The sequence below is a fragment of the Danio rerio genome, chromosome 18, assembly GCF_052040795.2.
Source record: "Danio rerio strain M-AB ecotype USA chromosome 18, GRCz13ab, whole genome shotgun sequence".
Classification (NCBI taxonomy): domain Eukaryota; kingdom Metazoa; phylum Chordata; class Actinopteri; order Cypriniformes; family Danionidae; genus Danio; species Danio rerio.
This window is the reverse complement of record NC_141038.1, coordinates 20,507,949-20,522,375: the sequence shown is the minus strand read 5'-3', so window position 1 is coordinate 20,522,375 and position 14,427 is coordinate 20,507,949. Positions and strand designations below refer to the sequence as shown.

The window sequence follows — 14,427 nt, the reverse complement described above, 5'->3', positions numbered from 1 at the left end:
TTTGTTTAATTGGTAAATTGTTTTGTGTTTAATTGGTTTGATAGGTGTAGATGTTTTTGTTGTTTGTTTATTGATAAGGAAGTAGTTTGGCTGGTTTTTGTTGTGTTTTGTTTTGGTTTGTTTTGTTTTATTGTTTTGTTTGTTTTTTGTTTTGGACTGACATGTTTTTTCTTTTAGTTTTTTTGTGTTAAGTTTGTTTAAATTAGTTTGGATTGTTGTTTGGTTTGGTCGTTTATTTTTGATTTTATCTGTTTTTTTTTTTTGTACTTTTTTTTTATTAATGTTTTTTTCATGAAGTTTTGTTTAATTAGTAAATACAATGTTGCATGGGTGTGTGTGTGTTTACATTCATATTTTCGTTTTCCACAGTGGAGGAAGACTCTCTACATTGCTATTGAATCTTGGCCCTAAGAATGCAGCAACTCTATTGGTTTTAGCTGTGACCGAACACAAGATCCTGGTGCACTCCTTACGTCCTGCTGTTCTAACCAGTGTCACCGAGGCCCTGGTATCGGTAAGTGGAAGACCTGATTTTTCATTCAAGTTTCTTCATTACTACTTTTGTCATTCTTTTGTTTTCTATTCTCCCCTTTACCTCATGTCTCTACTTGTTTTTACCTGTCCTGCAGATGATTTTCCCCTTCCACTGGCCGTGCCCATACATTCCTCTCTGCCCGCTGGCCCTGGCAGATGTGCTCAGTGCTCCATGCCCTTTCATTGTTGGTGTGGACTCGCGGTACTTTGACCTCTATGAGCCACCGACGGACATAAGCTGTGTGGACCTGGACACAAACACTATAACTCAGTGAGTGACCTTTTGACTTATACATACTTCTGAATTCCCAAGAGACTCTGTCCTGACTTTTGATCTACAGAATTGCACTAAAGTCATCTTTTACCACATAAATTCCCCAAATAAACAGTAATTTCCACATACAGGTGATGATTAGTGTCTTTCGCACTGTATTATGTTTAAGTCTCAAGAGACTCTTCGCAATAGCAAATATTTTTTGAGTGAAATTCTCAGTTACAGTGATCTTAATCTTCATGCAGATGTTTAAAAGATCAGGATAGAGATATATGAGCAGTGTGGAATGTCATAGTAAAGATAGGCTCTCAGTTCCACCATGTGTTGAACACATGCTCTTGTGTTGTTTGTGTCATTATGCACCTAAAAGTTTGCAGACGTCGTAAAAGCTATATTAAAACTGTAAAGCTGTTGTTCACAGGCTTGGACCCGCTTTTCCGTTTGCTGTTTACTCTCTAAAATGATCAACATCTGTGACCTATTTCAGCAAAGAAGAGCGCAGATCCCTGACCTGGAAGATCCTGCCAAGAAAAGCCTGTAAACATCTGATCAACACCCTCAGCAATCTCCACCAGCAACTGGATGAGGGTTAGTGAGGCCAGGTCACCGTGGTGTTAACTGAGAAATGATTTCATTTGTCTGTCCCTTCGAGGGCGATATTAGTTCACTCGACTGCACACTTTAAATGGCCTTCCACTGTCCTTTTTGGTCTATGACAGTATCATTTTTATTACCTAACAATGTTTTATGAATGCTCGAGTGGGTCAGAGCAAAATGCAGTCATCCTTGAGATGTGATGAGATTTAGAGATGGGGTCAACAGGCTGGAGAAAGGCAGAGCAAGACACAGGTCTCTTATTTTTGAGTGCTTGGATATTATCTGATACCTGAGAGCTGATTAATGCTTTGATTTTTGAACCAGACTTTGAACCCAATTATTAATGTGTTTTTGGTTCTTTAAAATGCCCTGTATGGAATGTACCATCTCGTAGAATCAGGCTTAAAGAGTTATTTACAGGGAAGCATGATGCATTTTTCTGTGATAAGTGATAGTGTTTCCATATGTTTTATGGAGAACATTATGTGTCTATTGATGGGGATGTTCAAAAACAGCCAGAGCCTATGGTCTTTTTTCTGACCTTTTAGAAGTAATGTGAGAGGAGCTTATATAATGCACCATATCTCAAACTGAGCCTACTATATCTTCGTTACTGAGAGAGCATATTCTAGATATTATGAAAAAGAAAACATGCTCACACTAACACTTTCTTCCTTTTAATAGATAAACACTAACACTATACACACTTTATACACTAAATCTATATATTTTTAATACATAATTATACTAACACAATCATTATTTTTGTTCCATTTTCTGTTGTCTATTAAAAATTTCTGACCTTCTAACACTCATTAGTTTATATATCTGGATGCCATGCCTTCTTTTTAAAATCGTAGTTTTTTATGACTGAACTCTTACACATTTGTACGAATTAGCCACTAAACTGACAAAACATTAAATAGGCTGGAAATAAAGTGAAATCTCTACACAGTAACATTTTGAAATATTACAATTTGTTTTAATTGTCTGTTTCTAAGGTTTCTTCTAAAACGATCCTGCAGAAATCATTATGTGTTAAAAGTACTTATACTGCATATTGTTTAAGGAAAATTACCTGCATTGACATCCTTTAACATTTTTGGGAAAAAATAAATCCTTTGTAGCATCTTTAATGTATTTGCTGTCACTTTTAGGACCCTATCATACAACCGGCGCAATAAGGCGCGAGATGTGTATGGTGTGATTTGTTGCTATTTTCAGACTAGCGCAGCACTAATTTTCACATTTTCCGCCATGATGTTTTAATAGCAAATCCATTTGTGCCACTTTGTGGACTCATGGGTATTTCGGTCTAAAAAGGTGTTCCAAGGCACATTGTTGGCGCGTTGCTAATTTGAGAAAATTAAATATACAGTACCATTGACCAAGTAAAAGCTGGTCTAATGTCCAGCTGTGTTAATTTTGCACCTATGCAGCTCCAAACGCTTACACATTGCTTAATACACACAGGATGTACAGCAATACATAAATATCTCTACATAGGAAAAAAATAAAGGATTAAAATGTTACAAAAAATTATTAATTTTGTAATATATTTAAGGGGGAGGGGCAGACATTTTCGGTTTATTCATGACAATTTGCATTTGTATAATGTTATAATTATTAGAAATGTTATTTATTATATGCATAATTATATTTGTTTTAATAAAAATAAGTTTGTCCATCTGTTGGGTTTTGGAGATGTATGCATCATCATATGGGGCATAAGAATAGGATGTGTGTTTGGATATAACTCATACAAACCTTTGAACTGTAATGTAACTTGTGCATCAATTCTCCCCAGGTTATCAGATGAGTCGTGAGGAAGGACAGATGGAGGCCTTTATGAGCGAACGGGAACCTGGCAGTGGTGGGAAAAGTCTGGAAACGTTGGAGCTGGAGATTCAGGAGGCTTTTCTGCGCTTTATGGCGGCCATCTTGAAAGGCTACCGCTCATACCTGTTGCCCATCACACAGGCTCCTTCTGAGAAAGCCACAGACGCCAGCTCACTCTTTGATCTGCAAGGTAAGCAGTCAAAATAGACGTGTTGAGCTTTCTCTTGTCCTGGTATGTCAACACAGCTAGTATTGTTTGTGAAAGCTCAATGACAGCTGTAATGGAGTTGCGTCATTGGTGTCGAAACAAAAAAACAATGCATTTCAGGTCCTCGGTGGCTTGTTTTGACCCGCACACATGCAGAGAGTCCGCTGTTGTTGTATTAGAGGAATGTGAAGCTCAGCAGCTGCTCTGAATGCTCGATTCTGGCCTCGTGCCTGTGGAGTCTGGCTTAAATCAGGCTTGAAATGATTGTGGCGATTTTGATAAAGCCCCATTGGAAATTAGGCACGGCTGACAGGTCCAGCAAACTGTGGTGATTAATCGAATGTCTGAGGACACATCTGCAGCCTCTTATGTAATCATTTCTTTAGTCGGATTCGTCTTTCACACGACGCTCGGGCTTTCTCAGTGGTGTAATTCGCGTAATTTAAGACATCTCTTTTTAAATTTGACTGATTAAGTGTTTAATCACAAGTGACAACTGTGACTGTGAAATATAGAGATCAACTAATGAACGCCATCACCTTTCTTTGTTGTAATGGCACCTTTGCTTGATGTCTGAAATGACAATAGTTGTATTTTTAATTTTTAAGACGTGTCATTAGTATTATAAAACAAAAAATAATGTTTAACTCAAAATTCTAAAAAGTTAGTTCACCAAAAATTGAAAATTAAATAATTAATTGCTCATCTTCATGAAAGAAATTAATATGTCTTGTATGAAATTCGAGAAGTCTGATCCTCCATTGACTGCAGTAGTCCCGACTCATTCCAAGTCCAAGAAAATGTTAAAATATTTCAGAGGGTCAGTCGGTATTTTATTAAGCTATGAAAATAATGACTTTATTCAACAGTTTTCTTCTCCTCAGTGTCAGTATAGGGTGCATAAAGAAGACTTTGTGTGACCTATACTGACACTGAGGAGAAGAAACTATTGAATAAAGTCATTATTCAAAAGTATTCTTATAGCTTTATAATTTTCAGATTGAACCACTGAAGACACATGGACTGTTTAGAGGATGTTTTTGGTAATTTTCTGAACTTTGAATCTGAGTCTGTAGCATTGCTGTCTACGAATGAAGAGAGAACTCTTGGATTTCATCTAAAATATCCTAATTTGTGTTCTGAAGATGAAAAATGGTTTCAGGGCATTGGAATGACATGAAGGTGAGCAGTCTATAACAGAATAAAATATTTTGACGTGAACTGACCCTTGAACTACAGAGCATTTATTGTATTGATAGCAAAAAATGTGCCATGTGTTCAGACATGTTTATATTCGTTTTTTAGGAAATACAATAAGAATTCTGAAACTTTATTTAATAATTAAGAAATCAGTGTAAAGAATTGAGTATTTGGTGGATTTTTAATGATCACTACTTATAAATACAGTAAATTTAAGCTCTTTTTCCATAGCTGTATATATTATTTTTGTTGTATTGTTGCTTTGATTACCTCTATTATATTGTTTTGCCAGTTACCTGAACCCTGTCCCCTTTTCTCACTGCAATGGTGTCTTCGCTTCCCATCATTCACGACTTTGCCTCTTTTTGCAGGCTTTTTGAAGAGTCGTGATCGATCCCATCAGAAGTTTTACTCCCTCATGACTAAGACTCAGATGTTCATTCGTTTCATTGAAGAGTGCTCTTTTGTCAGCGATAAGGATGCAAGCCTTGCTTTCTTTGATGACTGCGTTGACAAGGTATGACGTTTTGGTCTCTATGTATGCATATTTCACTGCTGCAAAAAAAAGTGCATGAAATCCCTTTATTCAGATTCACCTTTAATTGCTTTAACAAGGCTCTAAAGAGTTAATATCTTAAATTACATTACTGGCTCTTAGCAAAGGACTTGTAACAAAAAGTTCAAGGGAGGGCAAACAGTGTGATTTGTGAGAACTGTAAGGGAAAACGTTCTAAGTTGTTATTAGCTGTGCTGTTATGCTCCCTTGGGATGGCTTATGTCAGGTTGTTAATTTTCTGCGAGTATTGCTCTCTTGTTTGTTGATTTTTCCATTTTGGCTTTTTATCTGAGCAGGCTCTCCTGTTATTTTTGCTTTTCTCACTGCTCTCGTCTCTTTTCTCTTTAACTGTTGTCTTTACTTGCTTGCTTGAGCAGTTGTTTGGCACAGAGAAAGGAGGGAAGGTAAGTTGGTGAATTAAATGATTATTTTTTAACTGATATGAGTCATATCTATTGTAGAAAATACTAAAAATAATCAGGAGAATGTTTTTTTTTTTTGGATTGCAAAAGTAGAATTTACATTGACAAAGTTGTATTTTTAGACAGTAATGCTGTAATTTAAATATGTTTTGTAAAAGAAAATAAAGTGTATAGTAAAGTATAAAATAAAATGTAGTAAATTTAATATGTAATATAAATAAAATGTAATTTAAAGTCAAATAAAGTAAAAAAAATATATAAATAAATAAAAATATAAAGAAAATTATAAATAAAGTAAATAAAAGTAATAAAATAAATAAATATTTATAAATATTTACTTTATAAATAAAGTAAATAAAATAAAATAAAACAACAAAATTAAGTTAAATGATGTAGAGTAAAACAAATGTAAGCCAAAACCAAAATAAAGAGAGGAAAATAAAAGTAATTCAAATAAAATGTAAAAAGTGAAAATTGAAAAAATCCAAATATAATAAAAAAAGTACAAATTTTGAACGATTAACTTTGATTGCAGAAATTTAATTAAAATGTTTACATAAATACAATTTTAAACTATAATACTATAATTGAAATGTAACAATTTTAGTAAAAGTGTAATAAAATATGCTAAAATAAAAAAGTAATATAATACAAAATTAAGTAAATCAAAATAAAATTATTTAAAAAAAAAAAATTTGTTTAATTTCTTTTAGTTTATTTTATTACATTTGTTTTACATTTTATTTTAGTATAATTAATTTCCCCCTATTTATTTTGTTTTCATTTGTTTTTCTATGCATAATTTAACCTAGTTTTAAAAATATATTTAATTTATCCATAGAAAAGCAAATGTCAATAAAACAAATAGGGGAAATGTATTATATTACAGTAAAATAAATAAATAAATAAATAAATATAAAATAAAATAATGCAATAAAATGTAAAAAAAAAGAATAATTTGATAATCGTAACTTGTTTTGTTTGGTGGTTTTTTCACCACGGGCTGAAATAAATCTTGTCTTTGAAGGCGCGCACTCTCTGCTTTCATTATTAAAAACATTGCGATTTACTTCAGAGTCTCTGCAGATCCTGCATGCATAATGAATCTTTCTGTGCCCTACACCATTTTGCATCTCTTTAAGTTTGCAAATGCTGCCTTTTCTCTGCATGACCCAGACTGAAGTTATTCCTTCAGTGAACTATTTGCCTGAAGTGCTGACAAATATAGTCTCAAATAGTTGTATCACACCTTTGTAGTACATTTATATCTGTCTCAACAAAGGCACACAATCTGTTCTTGTTTAGAGGAACAGGAGTCATTTCTCAGCCCATCGTTCTCCCCACAAGGCTTCAGTCTGCTAGTAAAGACGAATGTTCAACTCGCTCTGCCTCGCACTTTCAATTATTCTGCCATCAATGAAAGTCACACTTATCCTGCGCTGACCCGTCCTTTCCTTTTGAAAGAACCTTGGAGGACAGTCCTTTAGCACTGCGGTGGTAATGAAAATGACAGCTTGAGTTGATTTAAACTGGCGTGGGTTTGTGGCTTGTGTTCACAGAGGGCGTTAAACAAGAACTAGGGCAGAAAAGGACAAACCATGTACCGCCGGAACACGAAACTAACTCGATCACTATGGGAAACCTCAGTCATACAAAGTTACTTTTAAAGTTCGGCATAATTAAGTAATGCGCAATCATTTTTCATCCTGTTTTTGGCCCTATTTTTTGCTGATGACATATCGTCAGTGGTATTTTTACTTCACTACTGAATTACATATTTTTAAGAGTTAAATTGTTTGAATCAGTTCTCAAATTACACTGAACAATCAGTTTAGTAATTGCACAGACATCTGTTTATAAGTCAACAACTCAACTTATTTAGTAAAGGATTCACTGATTCAAGTGATCCATAAAGATAAAGTGATTCATTCAGAGTGAGTCTTCAGTTAACGATTTATGGATTCAAGTGATCTGTTCAGTGCAAGTTTCCAGTAAACAACTCACTCATTCAAATGATCTGTTCATAATGAGTCTCCATTAAATGAATCACTGATTTAATTGATGTATTAAAAGTGAATCTCCAGTGTAGGAGTCACTGATTTAATGGTGCTTTCACACAAGCTTCGCACCCGGGTTCGCACCCGGGTTCGTTTGATGTCATAGTACATTTAGCTAGTGTGAATGTGTCTGCAGAACTCGGGTGTACATCCGAGTCAGAGATCCTTTCAGAGTGAGTCTCTGGTAAACAACTCACTAATTTAAAGTATCAATTGAGAGTGAGTCTCCAGTAAATTATTTACTGATTAAAATGATGTATTCAGAGTAAGTCTTCAGTAAACAGTTCACTGATTTAAGTGATCTATTCAGAGTGAGTCTTTAATAAATGATTAACTGATTCAGGCAATTCTTTCAGAGTGAGTCTGCATTAAACAACTCACCGATTCAAGTGATCGATTCAAAGTGAGACTCATAAATGATTCACTGATTAAATTGATCTATTCGGAGTTGAGTCTCCAGTAAACAACTAACTGATTCAAGGGATCTGTTCAGAGTAAGTCCCCTGTAAATGATTCACTGATTCAAGTCTCCTTTCAGATTGAGTCTTTAGTAAACAACTCACTGGTTCAAATTATCCAATCAAAGTGAGTCTCCAGTGAATGATTCACTGATTAAAGTGATTCTTTCAGAGTGAGTCTCCAGGAAACCACTCACTGATTCAAATTGTTCTCTCAGAGATAGTCTACAGTAAAAAACACACTGTTTCAAATGAACCTTTATGGGAGTCTCCTGTAAACAACTCTTTTTAACAAGATTTTGCAAACTGATCTGAATGGGATTCAGCGTGTAAATGTGGTATTGCATGTTTTTACTTGAATTTTCATGAATTGTCTGTGTAGTAATTAGAGTATGACACATTTTGACAACTGAATAGAGTTGAATAGAGTGTAAGTTGGGCACAGTTTGTGATTATTTCAAGGCTCTCGGGAATACTTGATTCTAATTAAACATACACGGTGTTCTGCTGTGGAAGGTTATACTACTAAACTATTTTTAAACAGTGTACTTCACTGCTGTCCTTGGCAACAAATCGCATGCACTGCTAAATGCTTTTTTTTCTCACACAATAAAATCATTTCCAATATCCATTTATGCGTTTGCTTTGTAAGCCAGGATTGAATCTAGATTATCCTGATTATAGTTTTTTGCAATAAAAGAATGGCTGACTTTTTATCTTCTACATGTCAAGCAGTTGTTGATGGATGGAAAAAATAATGTCAGTGTTATTATTAATACAGAGTTTCAGCAGTTTATAAAACGAGTCTTAATAATAGGTTGTAACTTGCTTTTCCACAACTTGAAATAGAAAAATATTTTCTTTAATGTATGTACAGTTAAAGGCCAATTGTAAATTAACAAATTTTCCAAGCGATGTTTTACAAAACAAGGACATATTGATTGTATTTCCTGTTATATTTTGTCTTCTAGAGAAAGTCATATTTCTTTAGTTTGGCTGGAACCAAAAAATTAGGTGAATATTGTTAAGAGTGCCCATAAGACAGGGGTGTCAAACTCAATTCCTGGAGGGCCGCAACCCTGCAGAGTTTAGTTCCAGTCCTGCTTCAACACTCTTGCATGTTTCAAACAAGCATAAAGCACACTTAGATTGATCAGGTGTGTTTAATTAGGGTTGAAACTAAACTTTGCAGGGCTATGGCTATCCAGGAACTGAGTTTGACACCTGTGCCTTATTTTTTTTCTATGCATTATTTTTTTCGATTAGCTGTAGATAAACCGCTGTTGTTCAATGGCTTGCTAGTTAATCAATTGCCTAGTTAACTTATTCAACTTTGTTAAGCCTTTCAATTGAACTGAATACTAGTATCTTGCAAAATAACTAAAATGTTGTCACTGTAAAATGTTGTCAGTCCACTGTCATCATGGCAAGAAATTAACTAAGAGAAATTAGTTATTAGATATTCTGTTTAGGGGCAGCGCAGTGGGTAGCACTATCACCTCACTGCAAGAAGGTTGCTGGTTTCTGTGTGGAGTTTTCTAGTTCTCCTCATGTTCGTGTGGGTTTTCTCTGGTGCTCCAGTTTCCCCACAATCCAAAGACATGCGCAATAGGTGAATTGGGTAAGCTAAACTGGCTGTAGTGTTGTGGCTGGAAGGGTATCCGCTGTGTAAAACATATGCTCTATAAGTTGGCGGTTCATTCCGCTGTGGTGACCCCTGATTAATAAAGGGACTAAGCTGAAAAGAAAATGAATGAATGTATGATATGTTTAAAAAAAAAAATTGAACATGTCTTTCTCATGTGAAACAGCACTGGGAAAACTTTCTAATAATTTGGCTAATAGTTTTTTTTTTTATAGATATCTAAACATCCTTCAAGACAAAATCCAAGATGTATATATGCCTAGAAATGTAACATTTTATGGTTCAGTAAGAACAAATGTTTTTACTGAACTTAAAACTTAACTGAAATTAAAACTACATTTCACAGATCTTTTTATTTCAGTCATTTTATATCTTCAATAAATTTATCTTGATTTAAGAATCTTCGTACACTTACTGCTACTACTATTAATAATAATATGAATAATAACAGCAACAATAATTATATTTTATGTGGGTATTTATAAATGTAATATTTAAAAATAAATAAATTCCTATGGTTTCAAACTTTGTTTTGTACCGTATTCATGGAAAGTGCCTTGTGGCATCCTAATGCATTACACAGCTCTATAATCGACACCACAGCCATCAGTGCTGTTTTTGTCTGTTAAAAAAAGGCAGAGATTGATCTAAAACCTTCCCAGGGAATCTCATTTGGCAAGTGCTGGAAGTACCTGAATCTGCCGTGTCACTCTTGTCTGCCCAATAACTTTAAAACTATGTGATCCAAAACCCTTTTGCTGAGGATGCTTAACAGAGGCTTAAATGGATTTTCACTTTATCGATAGACATAAAGCTTTCCTCATTTTCAGTGTACTACAATAGCATGGGCTTTATGATGCATTTATAGTGCATTTACAGGCTTGTAGACAGGGTTTGTCTGAAGGCTAAATGTACAGTGGCTCCTCTGAGCTCTGGCTGGCCTATAAAGAGCTCTGGAACGGTTTCACGGCCCTCAAGCAGGACAACATTGAGCATTAAGTTCAGGTCAGCGCACTTGCAATGTGTCTGTGGCAGATGGAGGATCAGAGCTTCTTGATACAGATGTGAGATCTGTCAGACACAACGATGTGGGAGATTATCTGGCTCATTTACACTAAAACCTGTGCTCTGTCTGATCTGAGGTCAGATCATCTGTGCTTAAAGTTTCTTGGCACATCCAGACAGTGGAAAATCCCTTGGCAAGGCTTCGTGGCTGGTTTCGGATTCAGTTCTCAGTTTTATAAATGATAAAAAAAACTTATATATACAGTTGAAGTCAAAATGATTAAACCCCCTAAATTAATAGCCCTCCTGTTTATTTCTATACCCGATTTCTGTATAACGGAGAGAAGATTTTTTTTACAAATTTCTGGACATAATAGTTTTAATAACTCATTTCTAATACCTGATTTATCGTATCTTTTCCATGATGACGGTAAATAATATTTTAGTAAATATTTTTCAATACACTTCTATATAGCTTAAAGTGACATTTAAAGGCTTAACTAGGTTAATTAGGTAAACTAGGCAGGTTAGGGTAGTCAGGCAAGTTATTGTATAACAATGGTTTGTTCTGTAGACTATTAAAAATACATAGCTTAAAGGGGCTAATAATTTTGACCTTAAAATGCTTTTTAAAAAACGTAAAAACTGATTTTATTCTGACCGAAATAAAACAAAAAAGACTTTCCCCAGAAGAAAAAATATTATCAGACATACTGTGAAAATTTCCTTGCTCTGTTAAACATTATTTGGGAAATATTTAAGAAAGAAAAAGGGAGTTTAATAATACTGACTTCATCTGTAAATTAAATAAAACATAAATATATAAATATAAATAATATAAATAAAACATAGATATTAGAAATAATAGATTTTTCTGTGTAGTAAAACAAATAAAAGGAAGTAAAATACATTGAAATAAATAAGATAAATGCTAAATAAAATAAAAAATAATCTATTTAAATACAATTATGTTATAAATAATTAAAATTATGAATAATTTTTGAATTAAAGTTAACAAAATTAAAAAAAGTTCCAGTAAATATAGTAAATATATATTAAAGATGTATTATAATAAAATGAAAATGTAAAGTACAATTCTTACAATAATATATAGTGTTAAAATAAAATCTACTAAAATATAATATAATCAAATTTATTTTAAAAAATAACATAAAATAGATTAATTGATTTGAGATTACTAGTAAATAAAGATAAATTCTAAACAAAATAAAAATAATAAATATAAATAAATTATGTAAAATTAAAAATAAAAAGATACACAAAACTGAAAATAATAATACAAAAAATACTAAAACAAATAATGATATAATGCAAATAAATGTACAGTTTTCAAGAAATAATAAAGGAACTCAAATAAACTAATATAAAGTACATAAACATGTGACAAATGCCATTTTTAAACCTTCATGTTGCCATAAATGTTCTCTCCGGTTCCGCTTTCTAACATATTTTCCTCTTTTCAAATGACCTCTATTAGCCTCCAAGCTAAAATATGTTTTTTTTTTCTCCATCACTGGTCATTGCTCATAGCGAGTGTAAGTTTGTGTAGAAACGGAAGAGCTGTCTGGGTCTGACTGAATGTGTTTTTACTATAGGTGGACAGCGATAAGCCAGAGGACACTAGGCTTATTGAACTTGACAAATCCCACCGGAGCGAACACACGGTCTTCATCAGCCCTCCAGAGCTGCCAGCACTTCCAGAAGGAGAGGAGCCACCTATGGTTTACAGGTACAACAGACCAAACACAAGCTGTCACGATCAGCAACACCACCACATAAACAGTACATTGCCGCACAGATGGCATTGTTGCGGTAGTGTAATCCCCTTAAAAAAACTCTCACAGCAGGATGAATAAAGCTCTCGGAGGATCCCGGGTCTTCAGAAAAACTCTTACTATAAAGCAATAATACACACCCCTTAGAGAGCATGTGATTATGTTGAGGGGATCTGTTATTTTGGGATTTGGTGTGGTTTTCGAACAATGGGGTTTCTTGACGTTGAGGATTAACACTGTGTTTACATAATAACGTTTTAAAATGAAACTTTAGTGCGTTTGAGTACATTTTGGGGGCCTGAACAAACAAAATGAACGTAACAAACTAAGTTAAAAGTGCGTTTTTTTTTTAAACAAGAACATTGTCATATCAGAGTATACTAAAAAAGATACACTTTGTTTTGAAAACTGTGATGTTATGCATATTTGACATTGCAAACTACTGGCCTGTCATCCTTGAAACATTTTTTTAGAAATCATTTTCACAGATGTTTGTGAATGGAGATCATACTGATCACATTGCCGTCCATGCAAAAACCTTTTTAAAATGCAGAGGAAAAATTATATCCATTTTAGCACATAGATTTTGTATAAATATAACTTAAGATTGTCCTATCATTTAAGTAAACATCTTTTTAGCATAATTGTGGCATGCCTTTTATAAATACTCATAAATATTTAACTGTTGTTTTCAATATTTAATCATTTTTAAATAAAAAAATGTATTGCATATATACACTGTTGAAATGCAGGGCTCCACGTAATTCATTCATATTGTCCCAACACATAAAGCTAACTTTATAGATTTAACAAATTTAGGTGGATTGAAACAAAAAATTAAGTTGTCCCAACAAAAATTCCAATAATTGTGTTGTTTCAGGTCATTTTAAATAAGTAGTTTGAACAAGCAACAAAAGAGTGTATTTAAGCAGAAAGTATTCAGTATTGAATTCAATAAAATTCAGTATTATACTATATTATATTATTCATAGAATGAACCACCATTTAATCCAGCATATGTTTTATGCAGCAGATGCCCTTCCAGCTGCAACCCAGTACTGGGAAATATATTATATTTTATTTTATTTATAATTTTTTTCTTTATTTATTTATTTTATACAACAGCAGGAATATTTGTCAAACTGTATAGTGTCCTCTGCTTGTTGCTGTATGTGGGCAGAGTAATACACAAAGATGAAGGGTGAAGAGGCAGTATGAGTGCTGTTACTGGCAGAATATCACACGGCTATCAGCCAGTCAGATTCAAGAACCAGACAAAACTGTTGATTAAGTTATATTATATTATATTATATTATATTATATTATATTATATTATATTATATTATATTATATTATATTATATTATATTATATTATATTATATTATATTATATTATATTATATTATAAAAAAGGATTTTTGTTGCTTGTTAAAAGTACTTATTTAAAATGAGTTAAAAATGGGAAATAACACAATTCTTATGTGTTTATTTGGAAAACCTTAATTGTTTTATGTTCAATCTACTTCAATTTGTAAAAGCAATTAAGTTAACTTATCAATTTGTGTCAGAACAACAAGAAGAAATGGGGTCGAATCCAGCATTTTTTACAGTGTATTTTATCATATATTGGTGATCAGTGTTAGGCACACATTTATGCTTAATTATATATTTCATATCATTTCAATGTAACTGCACTTTAGCTTTTATAATCTGCAGATTTGTAGTCATATTAATATCTTCTCTGAAGCTGCAGAATCTCAATGGAACTCTTGCATTAAGTGCTGCATGCTGTAACGTTGTGGCTTTGATAAATAACGTTTGACATGTCTTGACAGT

General features: G+C 33.2%; 1 protein-coding gene across 9 annotated transcripts in view; it reads left to right on the top strand.

Annotated features, from left to right (window-relative positions):
• dennd4a (DENN/MADD domain containing 4A) overlaps positions 1 to 14,427 on the top strand; it is a 343,904-nt gene that overhangs the window by 16,323 nt on the left and 313,154 nt on the right. For 6 of the 9 annotated variants that reach the window (XR_015514341.1, XR_015514340.1, XR_015514343.1 and 3 more), the window contains 6 exon segments: positions 370 to 514; positions 630 to 805; positions 1,296 to 1,396; positions 3,213 to 3,434; positions 5,024 to 5,169; positions 12,412 to 12,545. Coding sequence is in view for 5 of the 9 variants with exons in the window: in XM_087292118.1 (XP_087148244.1) it covers positions 370 to 514; positions 630 to 805; positions 1,296 to 1,396; positions 3,213 to 3,434; positions 5,024 to 5,169; positions 12,412 to 12,545 (924 nt within the window). In the remaining 4 variants the exon portion in view is untranslated. 9 annotated transcript variants of the gene reach the window in all.